The 25661-nt window shown below is 41.0% G+C and overlaps 1 protein-coding gene across 3 annotated transcripts in view; it reads left to right on the top strand.

Annotated features, from left to right (window-relative positions):
• Positions 1–25661, top strand: part of LOC112986158 (bifunctional heparan sulfate N-deacetylase/N-sulfotransferase 4) — a 116763-nt gene that overhangs the window by 73847 nt on the left and 17255 nt on the right. For all 3 annotated transcript variants that reach the window (XR_010388933.1, XR_010388932.1, XM_026105311.2), the window contains exons 8-10: positions 20085–20267; positions 22051–22147; positions 24040–24163. Coding sequence is in view for 1 of the 3 variants with exons in the window: in XM_026105311.2 (XP_025961096.2) it covers positions 20085–20267; positions 22051–22147; positions 24040–24163 (404 nt within the window). In the remaining 2 variants the exon portion in view is untranslated. The remainder of the gene's footprint in view (positions 1–20084; positions 20268–22050; positions 22148–24039; positions 24164–25661) is intronic.

Raw genomic sequence — 25661 nt, 5'->3', positions numbered from 1 at the left:
CTAAGAGCATTTCATACTTTGTTACACACACCTACACCCAAAACATCATTATCCTAAAGCATCTCTGGCTGCTGCTGCCTGGAGATGATGGAAGCTGTAACAACAGCTAAAGCTATAAAATTTCTGTCACTCTTACTGTGCCATAGTGACACATAGGTGGATCTATCACTTACAAAAAAGTAAGCTATTCATACCAACTAAACAAGCGCAGGTAAGTACTGTACAGTTTCTCCCCTCTTTACTCATCCAGCTCAGACCCACTGGTTTCCTTACTTCATCTTATTAGTCCAGCAAGAGTCCCTTTACACTAATTGGTATTGCTGTACCACATATATTCACCAGCTAGAGAAGATGAGAGTACAGCTGAAAATACTTCATTTCATGTCTATGCATTTTTTGAGGCAAGGCTTCCAGAAGTGAAAAGTCATGCTTTATTCCCTGGTAAATAGAATTACTACAAGGTTTTTTTCCCCCATTTTAGACAGTCTTTTTCAGACTATTTTAGTTTTTAGTAATAATTAAAATGGCTTGATTAAAGTCAGAACTATAGTACTTCTTGCTGTGGATTACAGCTATTTAGCTGTCTAAAAATAAACTAGAATTCAGATATTTCTGGCCTTCTACCTCACCATATCAGTAATAAAGAAATGAACCTAAAAACCGATGAAGAAGTTGCAGTATGTGTTAATCTGGAGAGATGTGGATGCACGATAAATGAATGAATTAAGCTTAGCATGAATAGTAACCCAAAAACAGCAGAACAAAGGAAGCATCAAAAATAACACTGTTAATCTCTGGAGGACTGCATGCTTTCAATTCTATAACCACTGATATAATAATTTCTCTTCATTGACACCTGTACCTTAAACAGGTCACCAATCACATCTAACTGAGCCTGCAGCAGTCCCCAGAGGAGTTAAAAATGAGTGAAAGGCTGTGGTCCTGCTCCCTGCATGGACACAGCATCTGCATTACAACCCCACTTCAGGAAAGTTACTGGCTTCAGTAAGGTAGAGGACCATGCTTTCGAGGCACAAAGCAGTGACTTGATTTATAGTTGTGTTTTTAGCAGAATTTCAGGGAGTCAGCAATGAGCTTAGGTTATAAAGGATAAAGCAGAGGACTCCCTGCTTTAGACTATTACAGCACCCAGTTAAAAAAAATCTATTTCACCACCCACCCTCCTAAACAAGTGCAAGTAAGAATGCAACATAATTAACCCAGTTTTGATTAAATTGATTTGATTAAATAACTTTTCAGTTAGATTCCTGAAGAACATGCCAAGAATTATCAAATGTAGGGTAGTCAATTTACTGAATAGCAATATTGTATCAGACAGCAAGAATTTATAACTAATTTAGGGCCAGATTGTGATAACCTTAATGGTAATGGTGAGTAGTAACCTAAATTGACTTAAACATAATTTCTTCTGTGACTTTGTATTCCACATACTTCACATGTGAGAAGTTCATGAAATGGCCTTGAGGGAGGGATAATGACATTTGCATGAGATGAAGAACTTGCTGCTAAATCCTGTAAAGGACCAGAACTGAATAGCTGCTCCCTCTTCCCACCTTTGAAAACACCACCTCCAAGGCTCCTGGCAACTTCTTTTGACCTCTTGAGCCTTGTCAAGTGACCCCACTTTAAAAAATAAAAAAAAAATTTTTTATTTATATATATATATATATATATATATATATATATATATATATATATATATATATATATATATATATATATATATATATATATATAGTGCAAAGAAAAGAAGGGGTTTACTGAAAGCCCATCCATTACTCAGGAAGGAGATAACTCCAACAATTGCATAGCAAATATATATTAAGCTCACATATTAAAAGTGTTTGCACTTTCGTAAAGAAATACCAGACACAAATTAGAAAGTGTCCAAGTGACACCACATTAGGATAAAGAGTTTGTAGACAGATTGTCAAGGGAACCTCCCAATTTTTTTTTTTTTTTAATGGCTTCTACTGAATGCTCAGTGGTTCGTACAGGTATATTTTCACTCTCTAATTTATGAGTTCTAAGGATGAGTCATGTCTGACAGAGATGATTTAGAGGCATGCAGAGGAGGGACAAATTCCAGCCTGACAGACAAATCAAACTGGCTTTCCTTTGAGTTTTAATGTGGGTGGCAAGAATGCCTGGGCAGACCTTCCCGGGGTCCAGCTAAAGCTGAAGGGTGTTTGAGCCTCCAGTTTGGGGTACCTAGTCTTTGCATACAGACCTCAAAGCAAAGTTAGTGGGAAAGGTCTTGGTGAACAAACTGGGTTTGAATTAAACCTAAATAGGGGAACTTTTTCAAAAGTTATCAGTCTATCTCCTTTCAAAAGGATTACATTCATATGAAGGCTTACAATATTAACAAGAAGCTTCCAATGTATTTACAAATAAGAAATGCACATAAAGTTTGGCATTGAAAATTAGATGTTACACCAACTGTTGGAGTTTCCTTTTACCATTAATGAAAAAGAAAAGAAAAAGAAACATTCAAATGAAATATTTTCTTCTCCTTTTCCAGACAAGAGCTAGCTGTTCAATCACTGTTATGTTATTATGATCAGTGTTACTTACTTTGCAGTTTGACAGCCTCAAAGATCAGTTATTCACATTATCCTAGTTAGGACAGAACTAAAAAAGCGTAGCATTGGCACTTCCACATCAGTCATGAAAATAAAGCGGTGTGAAATAAAGCCTAACCACTGCAATCAACAAAAGGACACAAGGGAAGAGGAAAAGACAACTAAAACTTCTATCCATGAAAAACATACAAAAAGGAAATTACAAAACTGCTTTGTATTTTGTCTAATTTTTGATCAGTAATAACTTTTTTCAATACCAAGAATCAAATTCTTGTCACTGTGCTGTGACAGCAAGTATTTCTATATTCATTCTAGTTAGATCTTAAAACACTAGGTACATTGCTACTCAAGGCATATCTTCAAGCCAGAAGTTTGATATCAAAGAAGTTAGCCACCCCTGCACATTCCTATACAGGCTAGCAGTTTTCTTCCCAGAAAATGAAAGCTTTGGTAGTTCTGGTTTTTCTCTTCCTTTGTCTCTTACAAAGATGTAAAGGTGGAATCAAAAGCCTGAGGTGGGTGTATGTTGTACAGGCTGCAGCAGCCTGCAGTCTGCATTAGCAGGCTCAAAAAACAAGCACACCAGCAGAAGTGAGAGAATTTCAGAACCATTAGGTAACATTTTAGTCTAAGTTTTTTTTTTTTTTTTTTTTTAAAAAGACTAGAGCAATATCGCAGCCGTAGAATCTCCAAGTCTAGTGCTACACAGCTACATGAACATGACCAAAAATCATTTGGCCCTGAACAGCATTTTAGGAACCTGATCCCTTGAGAAAAAAAATTCTGAAGTTTTCAGCAAGAGTCCGGCATTCCGCTGCTTCAACAGAAAAACTAACTTCTTAAGACACCATTTATTTGTTTTACTTTGTAAAGAAATATTTTAAACTGACTTTTTCCTCTCTTCCTGAAACTTGCTAATTCTTCAGAGCCTTTTTAGAGTGTTTTGAGGTACTTTTAAAACATTAAGTCTTATTTCATCAGCTTGTGTAATCATAAGAACATTTAAGGCAGATTTCATTTCCAAGAGTTCAAAATTTCAGTCACTTTCAGTCAGCAGTTCTTTTTATTCGACTTCATTATTTACTTTGCTCAGTTTCCCTCTAGAATAACTACCCATTCCCATGATGTATTTGGGGAATTCCTCTTCCTCTTTGCTCCTGTCACCAGCACTGGGCTATACTGCTTCTCTGTCTTTTTATCACTTCGCTTCAAACTGCAACCAACTTTACATGCGCTTCTGTGGTCTTTGACACACTTGGTACAGAGAGAAGACAAGTTAACTGGCATTAAAATCCATCTGCAGTACGATACCTTCTTCCTTCGATACCTTCTTCCTTTTGAAAGAGCTTTGCTATGAAAGCTGTGATGTGCCAGTCACAGAGTAATACATTTTCTAAGTATCATGGTCACATCTATCATCTGCTATTATGAATAAAAACAGGAGCGTGAGGCAGAGTGGAAAAATGGGATGAGCAGAGCAAATCCATTTCTTTGCTTAAAAATGTGAAGCATTTATAATAATAAATTATAAATTAAAAAGTTTAATTAAAAAACCTTCATAACATACAGTTCCTAAACTAAAATACTTTCAATAGGAAAAAACAGGTTTCTTATGAGGCAATTTAGGGAACTCCCTTAGAAAATCCATAGAAAATTTAAACTCTCTATGTCTGTATGTCAGGCTCAAAAATAAGTGGGTTCACTCCATGTTCCCTGACCATTGCCCTTCATTCAGTCTCCTGAGAAATGCTCTGACATATTTAAAGCATACTCTTACAGATTGTTCTATATATCACATCTTCAGCATCCTCAAGGTCTTCCAGAATCTGTTTTCTAGTTTGCCTCCTTTACTCCCCCAATTCACAGACAATAAAGAACCATCATAAATGTTTAACAAGCAAGATAAGCTAATAAATAGAGCCTTAAATATTATCACCCTTACAAACAAGAGCAAGAGAGTCATTTCTCAAAAAAAAAAAAAAAAAAAAAAAAGTCTTTAAACCAGAGAGCTTTTTATTAAGCCAGCAAGTGACAACACAAAAGGCACCTCAAATCAAACACTAAAGCAAAAATAAGCATACCAGGTTTTGAGAAGGCCCAGCAAAACCCATTTGTTCAGTTTATTAGTCAGTTAATTGGATTTACTTGCCACAGCCTGGTGTGGTTGGTGTCCGCTTGTCATCTGTTCATCACCAAGACCTGACAGCTAACCCTTCCTACCGCCACTCTCCCTTCTGTTTTCTGCTCAGCTCTAGCCACATTTCAGGGTCACAGCCATGAGTTCCCCCGAAAGCCAGGATCAGCTTAGCTTTGAAACAGAAGTAAGTGCACACCTTGGTGTGTGTGCAAGAACAGAGTTTCTGGCAAAGTGTGACCCAACCTTCAGCTAAATTCAAAAAGTGGAAGAGTTTGTAGAAAGTGGAAACAGTGTGGGAACCCACCATCTCAAGGCACTCCTGTCCCTGTCCTGATTATGGCTGGATGTGATGAATTAAGATTTTCTGAAGCCTGAACCGGGAATGTCAGATATCCCTTGACAGGTGGTCTCCACCAAGCAGCAGGCAGTTCATTGCATCCAGTGACTTAATTCATGAGATCGCTTTTCTCTTCCTATTCTTCCTTGCCTTTTCACCTTGCTGCACACGTGAATTTGGTTGAGCTAACTTTCCTTTTTCTTGTTCTGGCAAAGCATTTTGTTCTGCCTTCCATTGCCTCCTTCTATGAAGGACTTGCACAGGCCACTGCATTTTCCAGACATCTGCATCACTACAAAGTGTCTATAGACACACACATACCTTGTGCAGAAAGGCTTGTCCTCAAAGCCAAAAAATGTCTTATTTGCAACTGATGGCATTAAAGTTTTAAAAAAAAAAGTAGTAGAAAAAGGAAAAAAGACACTAATTTTAAACTCCTCCTCTTACTTCAGCCAAACATCCCTAAGAATCTTTAACCTGAGAAGAAAGATGGCAGGTGAATTTCAGGAAGATGAGTTTCTTTTGTGGGAATTTAGTTAGAGAGTGAGACAGGCTTGTGATTGAAAGGTAACTTGGAAGTCAACTCAGAAGGAGCTGCAGCCAGTCCATAATAAAGTACATCATTATTCTAACATTGAACAAAATGTGACCGCACATTGCAGAGATAGGCAAATTCTTTGCAAGTGTCATGGGATGCTTTTAATTTTCAAGGCCACTTAAATGCATTTGCATTTTTAAAGTCTCACTGTAACTAAAGGGTTATTGTTCATTTCCAGTCTGTCAGCCCTAGATGCTTCATGTCCCACATGTGCCTACTTGGAACATTTTGTTCTTTGTTTCCTACTCTCACTCATCACAAAAACAGATGAGAATCACACGTTATTGCTTCAGAATATTAAAAGTAAACGCAGAGAGGGGTTAATTTATGCTTTCCGCAAGAGATTTGGGAGTGTTATTATGAAACATCTTCAGTGTTAATAATATTTTTCTTTTTATTTGCTTTGTTTCTCTGAGCATTGCTGTAGAAAGAATAAAAAATAACCTTGGGCATTGTAGGAAATAGACTGCAATCCAGAAGTAATTCATAATGCAGTTCTAATAAGGACCTTGTGAATACAGCATCTCAGCATATTTCAGGAAAAAGAGAAAGAAAGCAAGCAAGCAACCTTCCCCCAGACAGAAAGGTCAATAGTTGTTGGGCCATAATTAGCCAGCTACTGCATATCAGGAGAGGTGTGTTGCTCTCAGACATGAGAGGTGACATATTAACCCCACCAAAGTAGAAGGGAGCCTTATTATTAACCAGCTATATCAGAATTTTACCAATTTATTTTTTTTTAATGGTCAAAAATACAACAAGTTTAAGAAAAAGGGCCTTATTCCCCCTTAGGGAGTGGCTCATTGTCCTGCACAGACAAGGTAAAGATCCTTTCCCCTACAAGGGGAAGATACAGGGAAGTACAAGTGTGTGGCCAGACACCTGACTTCAGAGAGAACCATGAGGTTACCATACTGGGGGCATCCCGGCCAGAGCTGCCCGCACAAGACAGCGGTCCCAGCAGTGTAACTGCAGGAGGTAGCTGATAATTTTTGCCTGAGGAAGAGACTGAGAGTGATCCCTTCTTTATTCGGAAAACACATATATGCTCTGCACGTCTGGCATTGTAAACAACACTTGGTTTTCTTCCTGCCACAGCGCATACTGAGGTTCAGTACAAGCAACATGCAGGTTCCTTTGTAGTGTGCTGTCTTTCAACACAAGTATATCTACAGCACAATCACCTCTTCCCCACCAAAGATACTTCCTTTTGTAACAAGAATCCTGTAAGCACTGATAACATGATAGAAATTATTATAATACAAACAAAAGTTGAAGCCACTTTTATCAGCCAACTCCAGGTGTTGGATTAAATCCATTTCATATTAGCTCAGGCTTTTGAAACTTTCTTTAAATCATTCTTTTTCTTCATCCCACATGGCCACCCCAGCTGAAGAGAGGTGGTATAGGAAAATATCCCATGGAGACTCAAGCCTACAGCAGCAGCATATTTAGCAACTAATTAACTTGTAACTCAGAGCATGAAGAAAACAGTTCAAGGATAGCGCATGATCCTTCTTTCCATGCTCTTTCTTTCATAAGATTTTCCTTCTTTATGCAAGTTGATACTCTATACCGTGTATTATGATACTTTATCGATACTACTTCTCAGCAAGTTAGGTGATGGCAGAAATAGTAATGAATGACTGTGTCAACAAGAGGGTTATTGGGTAAAAAGAAAAAGAATCTGTTACCTTCAAGCACACACCATACTATAATTTATTAAAGTGTCAGGAACAAACCTTTAAGGTAAAAATGAGCTGACTCAGAATTCTGATTTTTGAAAATAAATCCTTAATAGAAGTAAATGGACAAGAACAAAGTTTCCTTGCTATGTTCAGCATTCAAAATTAATTGGAAAGTGGCTGTTTTGAGAATATTATATCCTCTAGTGAACTGAAAATACTTTTTTTTCCCCCCTCTGAAACCAGGAGTGGAGAATTAAATCAACTGAGGTTTGTTTGCTCAGAGTAGGCCACCAAAATGGATTAATTAATCATCATTTATGAATGCTCCGTAACAGACTAGTCAGCTCTTCATAAAACTGCAAGAATAGCAACATGACAGTGGAAGAGTTATGAAAACAAATGATCAATCTCCTGCATCTCCAATTTACATCAGCTTGCCTGGCATTTCTTTCTTCACAGTTTGAAAGAAAGTATCCTGGTGAAAATACTTCATCAGTGTTTGTATGAGGCCTTATTTAAGAGATGATTTATAGCTCTCCTCCAACTATTTATGTGCTATGCTGGGTCTTGTCCAATAATTTTTGTAGAGAATGTCAGTATTGTTCTGAGAGATTTTAGCTTCTTCTACCTGGAGACTATGAAGTGCCACATTAATGATAATAGACATAATTCATTGCATCATTCAAAAGACAGAGCCAGATCTTATTTAGCACATCTGTCTCAGGAGAAACGTCAGAGAAAGTCACATTTATGGATGCTTATCCAAACTAATGATCACTTTGACCATTATTTGCCATTAGCAGATATGTGACCACATTTCTGCTAAAGTTCAGCCAGCTTGGAGAATGACATTTAACTCATCAACTGGAAGGGTAAATGGAGAGGAAAAAAGTTGCTGAAGAACTAGTCAAAGAAAGCACTAGCATGGGCTGCTGCTGAACTTACCGCAGTCCTACTGAAGATAGCAGGACCGCTTGCCCCATAACGTGCTGCGTTAGGCTGTGACCTGGGAAATGCCGAGCTTCCTCTTGCAGTATTAAAACTGTCAGGTGCCAAGTGTAACAGCCCTTAAGCAATGCCAAGCAGTGCTAGTTAAAGCAAATCCTTGCTTCCTTAAGGTGGAGATTCTTGAGGATGGCAGCTACCCAAATTTCAGAATTAGTTTCCTCCTGCACAGAAATATTGCCTGCCCTAGAAACTGCCGAGTAGTCAGGGCCATATCCAGGGTGTAGGATGAGAAAAAAAGTTAACCTTAGATCATTGTAGTTGAGAAAAATTTGAAAGAGTGCTCTCAGGTGACCCACTGCACACAGCTAGAGAAGCTGTTCAGCCAGGTACATGGATAAGCCTGCACACACTGCTTTGCTCAGATGCAGTGTCCATGAATATTTATTACCACTGCTATTAGTTATTTGGCAGCCTGGCTGCTGCTAGTGCCCCTAGTTGACTGCTATAGCTGTTTACACATATTCTTGAACAGCACTGTCTTTTGTTCTCATCCAGGAATCACCACCACACAGGTATTACATGGAGAGCAAGCACTTAATTATATATCATCATATTCCCTAGGATCTACATAGCTGAGGTTTAGCATTAAAAACCTAAATATGATGTTTCAAGCAAAGTACTGAAAGGGCAGTTTACTTCATTAAACCAAGTCAAACAGGAAGAAATTTTCTATGATTATTTTCCACTCACCCAAGTAAGAGGCCCCTTAAGATACTTTGGAAATTCTAGAAAAGTAATTACTTCTGCTGCAAAGATATTTAACCTACATTAAACACCAATCCCTCCTGGGTTATCTGCAATATCTGTATGCTACTAAAACATGCCATTACTTAATTAGATATCAGACATTTAGGAGCAACCATACACAAACAGAGGGCAAAGCTGACCCTTCCCTGGAAATAATGCCAAACCTGGGGGAAAAGTTAGTGAAGGCAGAAGAAAGCAAGCCTACAGACTGCCCACAAGGCTACTCCAAAGTCACAGCTCCAGCCCAGGCACTGGAATATCATCTGTTGTCTCCCTGTACACATGGTGTAAAGCTGAGCTCAGTATTTTCATCTATATCCAGTCCAGCCATTGCTTTTAACCAGTGGGTTTTTAGTGTCACGCAGCAACTCCTTGTCCTCCATAGCTGTTTCATATTGCAGCAGAGTTTGCATGACATACCTGGCTGTGTGCCGTCCGTTTCACTGGGTAATGAAAATCAAGAAATAGGAGTAGGTGCTGCTGGATGCCATCAGCTGCCACATATGGTGGAGCTGACTTCCCACCTAGGCAAAGTGGGCAATGGCACAGTGTGTGTGTGTGTGGGGGGGGCCTACTGCACTGCCAGTAGTGATCCTCAAGGGGAGAGGATCATATAGCTTCCTGCAAGTGCCCAGTGCTGCTCCTTGCTGACCAGCATATCTGGTCCTTCTCAAATCTTGGAAGCACTATTTTAGGAAAAAGTCTCTTTCCATAATCCGTGCTGCCATTATTTCATTCCTGCAGAGCCAAACCCAGAATTACTTTACACACATGCACAGAACAGGCACAACATTATTTAGAATTATTTTGCAATTTTCCCAAGCTCTAATAAACACAAGGCTCATAACCCTGCCTAAGTGCTGCCTGCAGCACACCTCTCCAGAGGTGGGAGTGCAAGCGCAGGGAGCCAGGGAGGGACACTGGTCAGAGGCATCACTCACCTGCCAGCTTAGGCAGACCCTCCTGCTGCGGAGGCTGCACAATCCATACAATATCAGGAAGTTAAGAAAACTGGAGGGCTATTTTAGCGCACTACTAGACAGAACTTCAGTTTACTATAGTTAGTTACTGAGGGTAGGATATCATTTAGTATCAAACTGATGACAAGGAACACCCAAGTTATTAATTGGTACAAAGTAATTGAAGGTGTAGTGATTTTTATCCTCTGCAGAGGATGAGTAAGGAAGCTGACAGCCTTGATCAGTATTTTGTTGTTGCTTGATAGAAGTTAAGGAGTGTGCAATGCATGCTGTCAATGAAATGAGTTATTGACAGCTATCTTCACATACAGGCTCTTCTGATCATCTTTGAAATCTGAAGTCCAGAGCGTCTGGAGACTTCAAGGCTGCTTCTGTGATAATTCTTTTGTCATGTTGCCAGAAACTGTTGGTTTACCAATCTGACCTGAGGCAATGGTACCCAAATCCTCTTTCATCTGGTGCATTTGCATAATCTGAATTTGGGTTTATTCTCAAGTCTAAAACGAATAAGTTTATATTCTAAGGAAGTATTTTCAGTGAGAAAACGCTGACAAAGAAAAATCCTGTATCATAAGTTTCCCCTAAAAGTAGTATTTTCTTATAGCAGGAGGATTGAATTGCTCTAGATTTTTGGAAAGACTTCACAGTACCTACAGATATAGGTGGTAACATTGCATTTGCGCAGAACTCATTAAAGTTTGGCCACAATTAGATGTACCGACCATCATTATACAAGTGTGACAAATGAACAGATTTAAAAATAAAAATCCATTTACTTTTTCCACCCTAACGCAGCTGTACATGATTTTTATAAGGTCTTCAATAGTAGCCATCACCTCTTGCAGGCTCTGACAGCCTATCTTAAAATAAGTTGTAAAAACCTTTTAAAATTGCAGGTTATACAAGAAAACATATATATAAAATTAATGGAGGGGAATCTCCTAACTTTCTTCTTCTGGGACCAGAGGCTTCAGGGGTATCAAATACACACACAACCTGAGAAATGGCTGCTGTATTGAAGTGTTATCATGATTTAGCCTTTGTTTAAAAAGTGAGGATTAGGTAGATATTAGAAAATAAAAGCAAATATTGATATTTTATTCTCATAGGGAAAGAGAGCAAGGCACAGGAGTTGTGTGTTGATAACATTCATTTAATCATACCAAGTAAATAATGAAAAAGTAGAAAACTTTCCTGGGTAAATGAGAAACAGTTTTCCTTTTTGAACAGGGAGTGTTAAAACAACATGGATACAACTATGACATCTATACAGCTTGCCCAAAGCCTTATACTACCATTGATTCACGATGGCTAATGAATATGTGCATGGGAAATAAAAGGCTGGTCAATATCCGTTTCTCCTTCAAAGGGGAAAACTTCTTTCCAAATACTACTGCCTTCCTTGCTTTCTTTAGAGATATCATGTTTGGAAAATATTTGATTATCCTGTCAAGAATGCTAAAATAGATGTGCAGAGTGGAAATAGGGTAAAAAACACAATTTTCAGGCATGTAAATGACTTGCTTCGGTAGCACAAGGTCATGAATATGAATAGTGCTGAATTCTGGAGAAAGAATTTGTCATTATTAAAATTAGTGCATTGTCAACGTAGCAGCCTCACTTCCCGCTTCCTTTTTGTGTTCCCGCACAAGCAGCTGCATGAAGGGCCCCAGCATTCAGCGATTCATTATCGGTGAATGGGGCTCTGGCTCATAAGGTACAAGAAAAGTCTGTAATCCGTAATAGGAGGCTGTCAGGATGTGAAATATATTAAACACTTGAAATTGCAAGAGGTATTTCTGTGGTCAGCCTAGCATAGAGCTACTTGGTATTAGTAAATGGACACTTGACAGTTTTGCATTTCTCAGCCATGACATCCCATTTACACATTCAGGAATACAACATGCTGCCATCTAGATCCAATTATGAGAGTCTGCTCTTGGAGCAACTGCAGAGCATTTTCTTAGCACAATGAAAAAAGAAGAGCAAAATCCATTTTTCTAGGAGACATTTTTTGCAGGAGAGGAGCAGTAAATAGGCTGCCATATGTCTACATGAAAAGGATGCTCACACCATGCATTTCCCCAACATGTCCGTTTTGCACGATGTTGAGCCACACAATTCTTTTATAGGAATTAATTCTCCCCTTCATGCTAAATTTTAATCTAGGTAGTGCAGAAGCCAGGGAAAAATAAAGATGTAGCATGAAGACAGCAAACAAGTTCCTCTTAGAGGGGGAACATCCACATGTGAGGCCTATCCCTGTTCTTGAGCTGTACAGCATGGGGCAGGGCAGGAGGCCAAGCTGGAGGAAAGGACATTACAGGGAACACTCTTCCTATTTAATTATTGAATGGTCAAGAGGATGAGGTGGAGGACATCATTTATACATAAGTTTTGTAATTGATTTTTTTCATTGCAAGTGCTGGATCGATGAATAGGCACTTTTCTAAATATCAGCATAAATAATTGATAGAGGTATGGGCCAATATTTGATTTGCAGTATTGGAGAGCCCTCTTTGAGAGGGCCCAGCAATACCAGAAAGGTAGGTTGGGTTATGCTTCTGCTGGAAGCTGGAGCACCAACAGTCCCTTTTTCCAGGAATTTTTAATTCTAGGATAGGGACATAGGTGATTTGGAAGGATAAACCAGAAGCTTTGTGCTGTGGGTTTTTTTTTTAAATAACTAGTACCAACAACAAGATTGTCAGTGGCGATGAAACATGGGCTTCTGGCAACACACTGAAACAACCTTAACTTCAGCTCCTGCACAAGTCAGAGCTGTGCAGATTTCTGTAGGGCTGAAGGAATTTACACTAGCAGAGGATGTGATTATTACCCTCAGCCTTCCAGAGATAAATGCTCTCAAATGAGATGTAAAGTATTCCTGTGCTCCTAAAGCTGGGTGATTTTTAGCATAAAATAAATCTGGCAGTAAACACATGCATATATACAAAAAGATTGAATTTTAAAAGCACTTATGTCCCATTTTTTGAAAGTCACTTTGCCATTTCACCTTCAGGATATTTGGACTCCTGATGATCACCTATTCTGATAGATTTAAGCCTCTGAAAGAGCAGCTCAGGCCCAGATGGGGTTTTCACAGCTGTTGCTAACATGCAGTGTGGGTCACCCAACCATCATAAAAATCCCGCTGGACTTCAACAGCTTCCCCCCCCCGCCCCAGAGCTGTGCCCGCACTGCGGGACCGTGGGGCACTCCCCTGCCACAGGGGAGATTTTCAGGGTTTGGCACCGAGGCAGCTCATGGGCTGAGCTGGTCAAAGCGAAGCCCTAGGGAGGCAGCCAGCCAGTGAGGGGTCCCCGCTCCCGGCACCTGCACTTCACAGGGCCGTTGGGGTACAAGCCTTCCTCCTGCTCATCGCCACGGGGGGCTAAGCACAGTGCTGCAACACCGGCTGGTGTCACCAGGGCGCTTGGACGTTGCAAGCATCCAGTGGCAATTTGGGTGCCACTCTGGCTAAGTGAGAGGTACTTTCTTCATGTCCCCAGAGAGCAAGGCAGGGTCACAGGGCTGGAGGCAGGAAAGGAGGCCAAAAATCAGAGGTGAGCTTTGCAGTAGTGGTTTCCCAAGGAGATGCCAGAATCACACTTGGTGCAGTAGCGGCAATGGAGACATTGGGATGCAAGTCTGAACCCAAGCCCACATGGCAGGATTCCTATAGCTGAGGTATACAGTTATTAGTCTAGCTGCATACACCAGACTTCACATCCACAATTCACCTACTGATTCCCATCTCTAACTATGTCACCATAAACAGCCGCTCCTCTGACATTTAGGATATTTTGAGCTACATGGTGTTTAGCAAGAGTACATCGTTAATGGAGAGTTAATAGGTAGAACTAAATCTAATCACCATTATACACAGCAATATAAACTGGAAACCTTTACCCAGCACTTCACAAATACATAACACAATATTACTGCGAGTAAGCACATTGGTAAGACTTCATTAGCTTTAAAAAATATTTCTACTAGGCAGTACAGCAATTATTCTCACTCTCATTCTGCATATTACTAAATTAAACTAAGAATTGTTAAAATAAAAAAATGCCTGTCTTTATGTGTTAGTCAATCAGGCATATTATGATGTAGTTGTGAATGCTTTTAGTTAAGAACATACTGAGATTTACATTTGCAGAAGGAAATAAACCTCTTTATTATGCTTGCATAGTAATACAATGCATTTTCTCCAAATTCACAGCTATAACTGGGTACAGAAAGCAGTTTCTGGGCACTTTGGAGCAGATCTATCATGAAGTTAAGTTACAATAATTTTTAAAACAAGCCCTTTAATTTATACTTTTGGCTTGTTGTAGACTTCATTTGCATGTTTGTAAGCACACAGATGTGTACACAAACTTTACATGCAGAGAATATGCTAGCCAGCTGCCTGTGATCTGTGGATGATGCAACCAATTTTAAGAAGCCCCAAATACGAGAACCAGAGCATAAAATGGTGCGGCAGTGCCATCCCTAGCCAACAACCAGCCTGGTAATAGGTGCAAGCAGTGCAGTTAGACCCAAAGCTGAGGTGCAGCCGGCACAGCTGCCCTCGTCCCAGCAAGGTCTCCGTTTACATGCCCAGCTGGCTCAGGTCACTGCAGCTCAGGTTTGTTAATACTTCACTGACCAGATATTACGACTTGGAAGCAGGGAAACAAGTAAATTAGCAGATGGAGGAGTGCTTCCATCAGGTTGTCCCATGAAGGAAATAAAGTATCTGCTTTTCCTTCCCTTTGGCCACCCAGCCTAAGGAGGGAAACGATACATAATTTACCAGCCAAAAGGCACACTGACTGTGCAGGTGGCCTGAGAAATCTAGTCCCATCCTTCTCCTCCCCTGTCTTTTAGAGAGCAGAGAAATTACAGGCCACTGTGGGCCTATTTGTAACATTAATAGAGAGCACGTAACAAACTGGGAGAAATAAGCTGGCTGAACATTTAGTCTTGCACCAATTGGAATGGTTGCAGTGTTGAACAAAAAGCAGGATTTTGTATATATCTATTTTAATATAAATAGATTTATAAAAAAATACAAGGGCAGTTTATACTCATGACTTTGGCCCTTAACACTTTACGCATTGCTCTTGAAGGTGGAGAAAACAGGCTAACTCACCTCTCCCTAAACTGAGGGCAGGTTTGAGGAGGAAAATCTGACTGACTTTGAAGAGCTGTCCCCAGATATTTGTTACTTGGATAGGGAATCTCTTTGTATAAATAATTCTTCCCCTTTTAACTGGTATTAGTAGCTATTCTCTTCTTCCAAATACTTCAGTGCCCAGCTTTCTGTCTAGTAGATTCCAGGGTGGATCAGAGGTTATCAGCTTCATGATTTATCTTCTGCAAATCACACCATCCCTCCACACCTCAGGCTCCTCACCAGCAAAATATAAATCTCAGCACTCTACTTTTGTAAGATCTTTTGAAATCCACAGCTGAAAAGCTATAGCTCTTTCTTATCTGCATACAATAAGATGGGGGATAATAATAGAGAACACTTCTGTAACAAAAGGACTCTGACTGCAGAGATGGGAAAGTGATGGGGATAGGGGGAGGATGCATTACAGGGAGTGAAAGGAAGCCAGCAACTGAGATCTGGATCAGACAGTGGAGGGCAGACGAATTTCAAAGGGAGAGAAGAATGCATACAAAAATTTTCATATCTATGCCTTCAGCATTTTCTCCCCTTCCAGCCTCTCAAAATATCAGTGATCACAGTGAAGAGGCCAAAGGCAGAGACAGATTACCAAAACTAGTATGATACCACACTGGTACAAACCAGGGCCTCAGCCAAGCACTGCTGCCCTGCCAGGCGCTTGTGCCCAGGTACGCACTGCCCGGGGAGCAGAACGGGCTCCAAAGCAGTGCACAGCCAGCAGCACTTAACATACCGTGCTGCCTGCTGGTTGTGCGTCAATAACAAGGGTTTTGATTCAGAAGCTCTCTATGCTTTTGCATAACAGGCACTGCTTACACTAGCTTAACCCAAGCCTAAGGCAAGGTGACCAGAACCTTTCCCCTCCGAAAGCGTTACCCTGCCTCGATGGAAGGCTGGCTGCTGGTTACTGCCAGCCTGCACGTCGCAGCTTGCTTTTTGGTCAGGGAAAGTATAGAAACAAATTGCCATCTCTTATTCGCCAGTTTTGCTCAGAGCACTGCAGGAGGGGACGCTGCTGGGTTTCCCCAGTTTGCACAGCCCTGTCGCACTAAAGCGCTGCAGCAGCGTCGTGCATCGCACGCAGTGTCAGCCACAGGGCCCCCAACAGCACTGCGCTAACGCAGCGCCTCGACAGACAGCGACGGTTTCTTACGCATCTCCACTGCTCAGCAGCAGCAAAATGCACGTCTGTGAACGTTTGTGCTGTAAACATGAACAGTTAATACCAATCTCCTTTTCTCTCAAAGGATTTGGATAGAAAGAGCAGAGAATTAAACATGCTTTTATACCATATACAACACACCATATATATTTTCATCTTTTTCCCACTTCAAATAAGACCAGAGGGGCAAGAGAAGTCAAGAGATGCAGCCAAGATTTTTTTTGACTCCTTGAAGAGTAATCAGCTGGATGTTTTTGATTAGGCTGCAGTCTAAAGTGACCTACTCTCTCTCATAGAGATATACTTTTACATTGGAAAAGTCTTGTCCAAGGTCAAAGTTAAAAAGTAGAAAGAATAAGTAGATTTACTTGCATACATTTTTTTTGCTGGAATAATATTAAATGTCACTGACAAACTCTTTGGCACTTATCAAGAACAGAAAGATACTTCAGGGACAAGATGCTATTCTCTATCAACATTTCTTAAGTGTTTACTTACTCGTTGCCTCACTTTTAAAATAGTGTATAGGAAACACTTGTCACTTATGAGCAGGACGCAAAACCTGAACAATTTTTTTTTTTCTTGGAAAGAAAAAAGAGCCAGTAGACTGAGAAACTGAAGAAGTTTCACTACCTTGCTTATAAGCTTCTGAGTTAGCACGTTTGGAGACGCACACTATGTAGGGCAATTTTAATGCCTGCTCCAGTTATGTCAAACACTTTTCAACCATAAAACACCACAGGCACTGAAGTCTACAGAGTCCAGCTGATAGGAAAAAAAAAAAAAAAAAAAAATCTTGAGCAGTTGCCAGTCTTCACTCAAAGAAGGCTCATAACAGAATAAAAATGAAGAATAAATTACCTTTTGTGGAATAAAGTGGGCATAGCACAAACATGTTGCAGATGAGCCATAAGGGACACTTTTTCCTAAGCTGCATCCATCTTCCCCTTATAGAAGTACTAAAAGCCTTATAAATAATTTAACAAACTAACAGACACGTTCTTAAACATTGTGGGCTAATGTTTTACAAGAAGAGTGGCACATTAGCAGAGCAAGAGGGCAAAAACAGAAAGCTTGCAGCTTTTTATACTGTGGTTGTTCTAGAAGGTGGAAGACTATGGTTCACTACAAACACAGTATTTTGGTCAGCAGCACTTTCCTTCTCTAGAGCTCAAGCTACCACAAAGCAGCAACGTATTGAAGAATAAACTCAATTTTAAGGGGTACCAGTGATTTGTTTTGGAAGGCTCTTAGCCTTCAGCAGTACTGGGCTACACAGGTTAGTGATAGTGACCCCACAACCTTAGGTACAAAAAGCCCCTAACACTGAAGCTCAGAGCTTCCCAGCATTGGGAAATGTAGTTGCTATCAAGCTGAGACAAGGGGCTTGAGTCCATATACAGCCTTCCAGTTTCCCAACCATAACCACCTGCAAACAGCAACAGCACACACCTTGACACTTCCAGCACATCAAATTTAAGCCCCTAAAGAAATGCAGCCTAAATACACTCCTACCTGCCTCTGCCAACCCAGAGCACACCCAGCTTGACCCAATTCACCCACCCAGCTTCACACAAGCTACAGAGAAAAAGCTCACTGACCTGAGCATGCTCCAGGGGCGCAGGACAGCAGGTCTGCTGCCACATCTCCCAAAGCAAGAAGACACACACTCCCAAACCACACAGCAGGAATCCCCTCCACCTCTCACACCACCCTGTAAGTGAGGGCTGTTTACATGCACACTCAGTGCCAAGTGCCTGCAGCTGAGCTGCCCATTCCCCTTCCTAATCTTCCTAGAAGAGACTCACTTGGCCATGGGTATCCAGCTGCAAAGCAAGTAAATTACTTGGGACCCTGAAGGACACTTGGCTGATAACCCCCTTGCCCCTGCAAGCCTTCCTCCGAGCTAGGAGACACGGGGGGCCCAGCAGGCCGGCTATTTCGTATCGCATGCTTTAGGCACCAGCCTCTCCTAAGGCTTGGCGGGCTGGGTCCCTCGCCCGAGGCTGTGAACTCTTGAGGAAAGATGGTGCAAAAAGGCTACGAGATACAGTGTTGAGTCAATGTCCCTCTCTTGAGGCTAGTCCAACCCGACATCAAATGAACCTGCGTCTGTGCACTCACAGAACACACATTAACTGGCTGCATGAAAAGAAAGTGCAAAATACTGCCCACATCCTGAGTATCTCATCTGTCACATACTGATGCCTGCTACTCAGCACCGTTTCACCTAAGTACGATGGGTCCGGCTCCACTTCCGTTTTATTTTACAGTTCTCCTGGGCTGCAGGAACTCAGTGTAGCACGAAGGGACACTTTCATAAAGGTCATCTATAAACACCTCCTATACGGAGATATTTTTAACTTTGTGCAAAGGAGCCCTTTACACATAAGGACCCTGACGATACTGTCTAAGGACCCTGACGATACTGTCTTTGTGGGGATTCTTGACCTGAAATAATCCGTGTTGTCTTGGGAAACTCATAGCTACGATAGATGCAGAGGACTTGGGCAAAAGTGAAACTCTTACTGTGTGCGGATGCATTATTCTTATCAAGTGAGCACTGAGCTCACAAGGCTGGTGCTTTATTTTCCTTTACTAGTCTGAGGCAGCGTTAAGGTAGGATAACAAAATGCTAAACTTCCCACCATCATATTCTGGAGGTCACTATAAGTGTCATTATAACTCTGTTTTTTTCTTTCATATTAAGGCCACCTTGAAGCATGGTATCATTAAGAAGTGCCCTGCTCGGCATGCCTTTTGGTTTAATTGCTGTGGTCGCAGAAGTTAACTTGTACTTTCTGCGATCGGCTGCATATTATTGGTTGTTTACTTCAGAGTTGTTACAGGAAAAAGAATGCACACTGTTTAGTTACCACCATGTTGTTATTTCTTGACAGCTGTGTAATTAAATTGCACTGTCAGTGGGCCTCCTATCTGAGGCCACGTTATGGAGGAAAGCAGTCAAGTAACAATGCTCACTTTGATAGCATCCCCATAAAGCTAAATAATGGTGATATACAGATAAACTAGGCCTTTGCAGTGGTGAAGCTGAGTTTGATAGCCTCCTATAAAGAAAATACTGGGAAATACATTCTTCACACTATTCGTACAAATTCTTCTCTTTATCTCGCTGAATGAAAAAATGAGATCTACAGGGCAGTGACCATGTAAAGGAGAAATATAATAAGGCTGATAAATAGAAAGAAGTTATGTTGCCTTTAAGGAGAAATCAATGATAGTGATATTTAGCTGAGATATCATCATTCATGAAGGCTTGAAAGCTTTATATTTTGGAACTTACTTATCTACCTACAGCCCTGCCATTTGAAACAAATCAACACACCCTGCATGTGGGGGAGATAGCGTACTAGTCGGCTTTTCAAGCTGATTCTGTAAATAATAGCTGCCTTTAAAAAAAGTCCTCAGAAATGTGGGGGAAAGGGTGGAGGAATATGAGGAACTACTGGAGCTCGCAGGGAGGTTAGGAAGTGGGACTAGTTTAACATCCTCTTTTGTTCGTGGGCGAGGGAGCGAGGGTTTGGCACAACCTTCCCAGGAGCCGCGAAGCCCCAGCATCTGCACCGACGCTGCCACCTCCTGATGTCCCGCTCCTGAAAGCTTTCTCTTGCCTCCCAGATCAGCGTCTTCATGACCCACTTGTCCAATTACGGGAACGACCGCCTGGGGTTATATACCTTTGCGAACCTGGCCAACTTTGTGAAGAGCTCAACCAACCTCCAGCTCCGGACGCTGCCCCCGGTACAGCTGGCGCAGAAGTACTTCGAGCTCTTCCCTGAGCAGACGGACCCTCTTTGGCAGGTAAGGGCGCATCTCGCTCACACCCTCAATTGCAATGCGCGTGCTGAAGTAAGAACCTTATCCTGGGGCGGGGGGAAGAAAGGAAAAGCCCACTTCACATTAAAATATTTTATTTTTTTCCATATGCCTTTGCAGATTATTTGAATTTTCTTCACAGACAACTACTTTAGTCTAGAAATGGACTGGCTTCCACTCAGCCAATATCAGGCACATTAAAAGCATCCAACTGCCATTTATCTGAGAGCGCTTCCCTTCCCTCCCCGCTGTCTGTAGTTTCCTTGATGCATCACGTCGTATTAACTAACCGCGCTGCACAGTCAGGGCAGTGAATACAGCCAGCAGGCAGCCAGAGCTCTCGCAAGGTGAACAGCGCAGCTTCACCAGGTCTGTTAGCGGGGAATCACTACTGTGATATCACGGCAACTGTGAGAAGGAAATCCTGCCGTCTGAATCCCTTTCAGCGGCACAGCAAGAAGGGGAGGTGGGAAGGCTCAGAGCAGCAAACGCGGTTAGCAGAATGGGATGCTATTTAAGCATGGAAGAGGGTTTCTGCACAGACTACAGATGACTGTTTTCCACTTGCATTTCAAACGTACGGTAGTGCTGCTTGTAGTGTCAACACTGTAATTTTCAAATCATTGTTATACTTATCTGGTTCCTCTCTTATTCAGACTATGATGTGCCACATTGTGCTTTTAGCTATGCAGGCATAAATCCAGAGTGACACCATGGAGATCCATGCAGTTATTTCAGGCTTACACTGGTAAAATGGAGCGGAAATTTTCCCTATTATTTTTGGCCCAGATGCAGAGGAAGTATGAATCCATAATATTTCCATTGAGTTTAGTGGAGCCGCAATGATTCACATTAGTGATTTTCTCCATTATTTTTTCTCCATTATATTTTGTTAACTTTCTTCACTAACAAACTGTATCTTCTGTTACCAGCCAATACCATGCAAAAGCAGGATCCATATGATATCTGCCTTAAAGAATAGTCAATCCTAACCTTTTCTGTGGGGCTTTTTGTTCACACATTTTTATTTTCTATTCATAGGTAGTAGAAAGATAAGGAGATGAATAATATCTCACATTTCTGTTTTGTCCTTCCTTTTGGATTCTTATGTAAATAAAATTGATGCTAAGCACTATGTATCTGAAACCATTTTGTCACCTAAGAAAGTAATGCCTTGAAGGTATTCAAACAGAGGTTTCTATTTTAACATCAAATGAAGGCCTGATTAAATCAATATTTTAATCTTTTTCTCCTTTTCTTTTCTCTTTTTTTTAATGACTGAACTTAATCCTCAGTCATGCAAAACCATGATATACACACTCAATTTCCATCAAAGGGACCTCAGAGGCACGTACCTGAGTGCCTATGGTTAAGCATATGCCTGAGGACTCTGAGCTCATGAAAAGAGCCAGGCTAACACAGAGGAAGTCTCGCAGGGTCTGGATTTTGACATTGATCCTCCTAAGATGTGCAAAACTGTAGCTTTACCGACTTCCCTGGAAGCTCTCTAAGGGTCAGTCCTGAAAGGTGCCAAGCAGCTCGGTCCCTGTGTACTTAGCACTCCAGGACGTGCCAAAATGTAAGTGCTTCCACGGATCCAGAGTGCTCAATAGCTGTCGAGAATAAACTCTTAGGAGGAAATCTGGGATCTTACTACTTAGCATAAGGCTCTGGCATTAGCGTACAGCAACTGGATCCTGCAGTGACTGGCGTGCGTGCAATACTTTTACAATACATACATAAGCAATTCTCTTTTTTTCTTCTTCAGAACCCATGTGACGATAAACGACACAGGGATATTTGGTCCAGAGATAAAACTTGTGACCATCTACCCAAATTCCTTGTCATAGGACCCCAGAAAACAGGTAGGAAATAACGAATTTTTGAAGCCCACGCATGCTGGTAGCAAGCCCCCCAGTCCTGCACATGTGTATTGGTCTCCTGTACACTGAAGCCAGCTCCCAGCTATAGCGATAATGCCTTCCCAGTACCTGTGGGCTTCTCCTGTCGACTCCTGCACTGCCAACAGACAGGGACAACTGCTCCTATAGTAAAACTGCTTTCGCCTTCCACTACCACCCATCATTGGATTACTATCACAATTCTTCGAACAGAAAACCACCAAACTTCACAGCAGTCTCTGTTCTCTGTAAGAGAAGATGCTTTGTAATATATGGGGACCAATTATTTTGGTGGTACATTTGGCTGACTTCTTTCCAGGAAGATAAGTTAGCTCAGTATTTTAGGGAGACTCTCTCTTGCAGTGAGATTCCACTGTTTCTCCTGCCATTCTAGATTTTATTGTGAAAACGGGGTGAAATTCCCCTCAGGCTCATCCCTATTTGAAGGAGAGATTTAAACAGTGTTAGACAGTGTAGGCTTTGTGCTCAGTCTTTCCAGGGTTGGATTTCGCTGACAGTAAAGGTGCAGAATTTCCTGCACAATGAGGGAAGCGGTGCGATTAGAAACATTGGAAACCAAATGCAGGCAATTAACAGCATTTGTGTACACCTATTTAAGGGATAATTTTGCACTGATTACTTTCTCAGGCACCAAAGGGTGGCTGTAGATGAGAATAACAAATAGAATTAAACTGCTTCACTGATGGTTTCCATCAGGATATTTTTTCACTTTCAGAGCCAGTAGGCACAGGCTTTGGAGAGCAAAAGATGAAAGGGGTTGTACAACAGCCAGGTAGAGGTGCTGGTACGTGACAGCTCCATCCACCTGCTTTCACTGTGGAGTTCAGTCCCCCAGTGATAAGAGCAAATGCCAGAAAGCAACGCAAACATCCACTGTAAAAAAAATGTGCTGTCAGGGTGCCCTAAGTGAAGTTTGTTATTTGTGTTCTTTGACAAATTATCTCAACATCGTTTGAGACCTTAATTGACAGTAAACACACTTACCACCTTACAGGCCTCTTTGGAGGTCTCAGGACATTATTTAAATTAAGCCACATATTCCCACTCCCAAGACAGCTATTACTGTTACTGACATACTACAGAAAGTGGATGCTGAGGCAGGGAAATAAATGACTGATCCAAGATAATATAGAAATTCGATGACAGTGACAAAAAGACGGGAGTTCTTGATTCATAGTCCAGTGATATTTTGCATAGCATAAAATCACTGAAGAGCAATTTTAAAGACACATTTTCCTGAAATTTCATTTAACATCATATATCAGTTCGGTTGTTTTTATCAAAGAAATAACAGAGAAAATTATTGTTATTGGGATTTTAAAGCATGCTTATTACATACAGGCTTATTGGCACTTAAATATACAATGTCACTTGAAAGAGTTTTATCCCCAGGAAAAATAAAGAGAGAACAGAAGTGCAGTGCTGGGAGCAACAGAAGCATATTCCCACACTGGGTACATTTGAAAAGCTTTGGGCAGCATATAGATTAAAAAGAAACATGCTCTGGCCAAATTCCATCCCTGGCTAAATACGCAGCCAAGCGAGCAATATCATCAACAGCAGCATCATAGTTGCATCGGAGAGCAGAATTTGGAGTTTTGAAATGTGCAAAGTTTAATGAGCACAGAAGAGGTCCCTGCACATTCCCGGCTCCGTCTGAAAACACCCTGTGCTTACGCATGCCTCTCAGCAACAGGCAATTTTCTTATGAAAGAATAATTTTCTCTCTAATTTTCCAGTATATGTCAGTGTGCATTGATTCAGAAATACTTGCTTAAATGAATAAAGTCAAAGTTTTTTCTGTTTCCTAATGGCATGTCTTTTTGTTGCTGTAGGAACAACAGCACTTTATTTATTTCTTCTGATGCATCCTTCCATTATCAGTAATCTCCCCAGCCCCAAAACTTTTGAAGAAGTTCAGTTCTTCAATGGAAACAACTATCACAAAGGAATTGACTGGTAAGAAGGATAACAAAAAAGAAGTCTTCATTATTAATACTTGCTAAATCACAATGGAGCAATTACAGAAATATGTATGACATCTGCATAATTACTGGATGAATTTGTTATGCTTGGCATTATCAGAGAGAATGAGAAACTAATTCATAACAATGGGACTTTTAATCAAGTCCTTAATTTTATTTAGATATTACAATAACAATTTTTGTATATTTTAGCAAATGAATACAACAGCAAGCTCAGTTATGATGTCTGTCTTCATGCTGAATAAAATCGCTGTCTTCTCATAACTGTATCAATTTCAAAAGGGATGAGTTATACTCTTTTTCTTGAAATGGGTCTTTTCATGAAGTAAGATTCTGCTCTTCGGGAGAAAAAAACCTGTCCATAAAGAATTTTGTCTGATACTCCTGTTACAATTTTTAAATATTGTTTTTACAGTTTTTGCTTAAGGAAAGTATTTGGTAAGGGTTTTGTTTCCCCAGGGAATTGCAGTTCTCATCCCTGTGTAAAAACTGAGCTGTAAGACAAACATCACGTCGTACAGAAGAAGATTAATCTCCGTGGACTGTTTTCCCTGTCCATGTACTTACTGTGTGGAGAGTGTCCAGACCGTATGAAACTAACTGATAAAAGCAGGCCATCACTGCAACTGCAAGATCAGCTTCTAGGTTCAAAGTGTCACGAAAAATAAAGAGAAAGAAATGCCTCGCATCTATTTTTCATACAGCGTAAACAAAGAGATCTCACATAGCTCTCGGTCCAACACGAATCGTGATTCGGGGCATTAGCAAACTTCTTGTCGGGGGCTGCCTGCTGGCTCAGTCTGTGCGCTCCCTGCTTATTGCTGAGATCTCGCAGAATTTGGGCATACCGCAAGACCAGATGATGTACATCGAATTCAAGTGCATGATAACCCTAGGTTGGGATCCCCAGCCTGCATTATGGGGTACACCTAAAAAGTATATATCCCTATGGGTGTGCTACACGGGAGGAAGAAGCAGCAGGAAGAGCAGAGGTGCTGGATCCCCAGGGCGCCGGGGTACGGCTCGAGCCTTTGGGTAGCTGGAGCATTTACATTGCCTTTCTCCCATAAATAACTGTGCGATAGAGAGGTTTTTGCTGTGGCCTTTCTCTCTTTCAAGGCAGAAGACGACTCTTCTGCAGCCATTTTTACAAGATGCAGAGGAAGAGACAGACTTCTCTGAGACCTCTGCTGCCATATTTCACTCAAGTTGGCCCATAGTTTTGCACGTTGGTGGGATCGTGTGTGCAGAGGGAGACCACGCATACTTTGTTTCTGCAGAAAAGTATACGAAAACAACTGGCCACAATAAAACTGGAATTTCCTGGAGTTCCCTGCAACACTCAGGGGACCAAAAGCCGCCTCCAAAGCAGTTTCACACTTTGCTTCATTTAAATTCTTAAACCTTTTGACTGAATCTCCTATTTTACTTATTTTTACTCTCAATGAATGATAAATGAGAAAGACCATTCA

The sequence above is a fragment of the Dromaius novaehollandiae genome, chromosome 4 (assembly GCF_036370855.1).
Source record: "Dromaius novaehollandiae isolate bDroNov1 chromosome 4, bDroNov1.hap1, whole genome shotgun sequence".
Taxonomy (NCBI): Eukaryota; Metazoa; Chordata; class Aves; order Casuariiformes; family Dromaiidae; genus Dromaius; species Dromaius novaehollandiae.
Note: the sequence above shows the minus strand (reverse complement) of the source record. Positions and strands in the feature narration are given on the sequence as shown.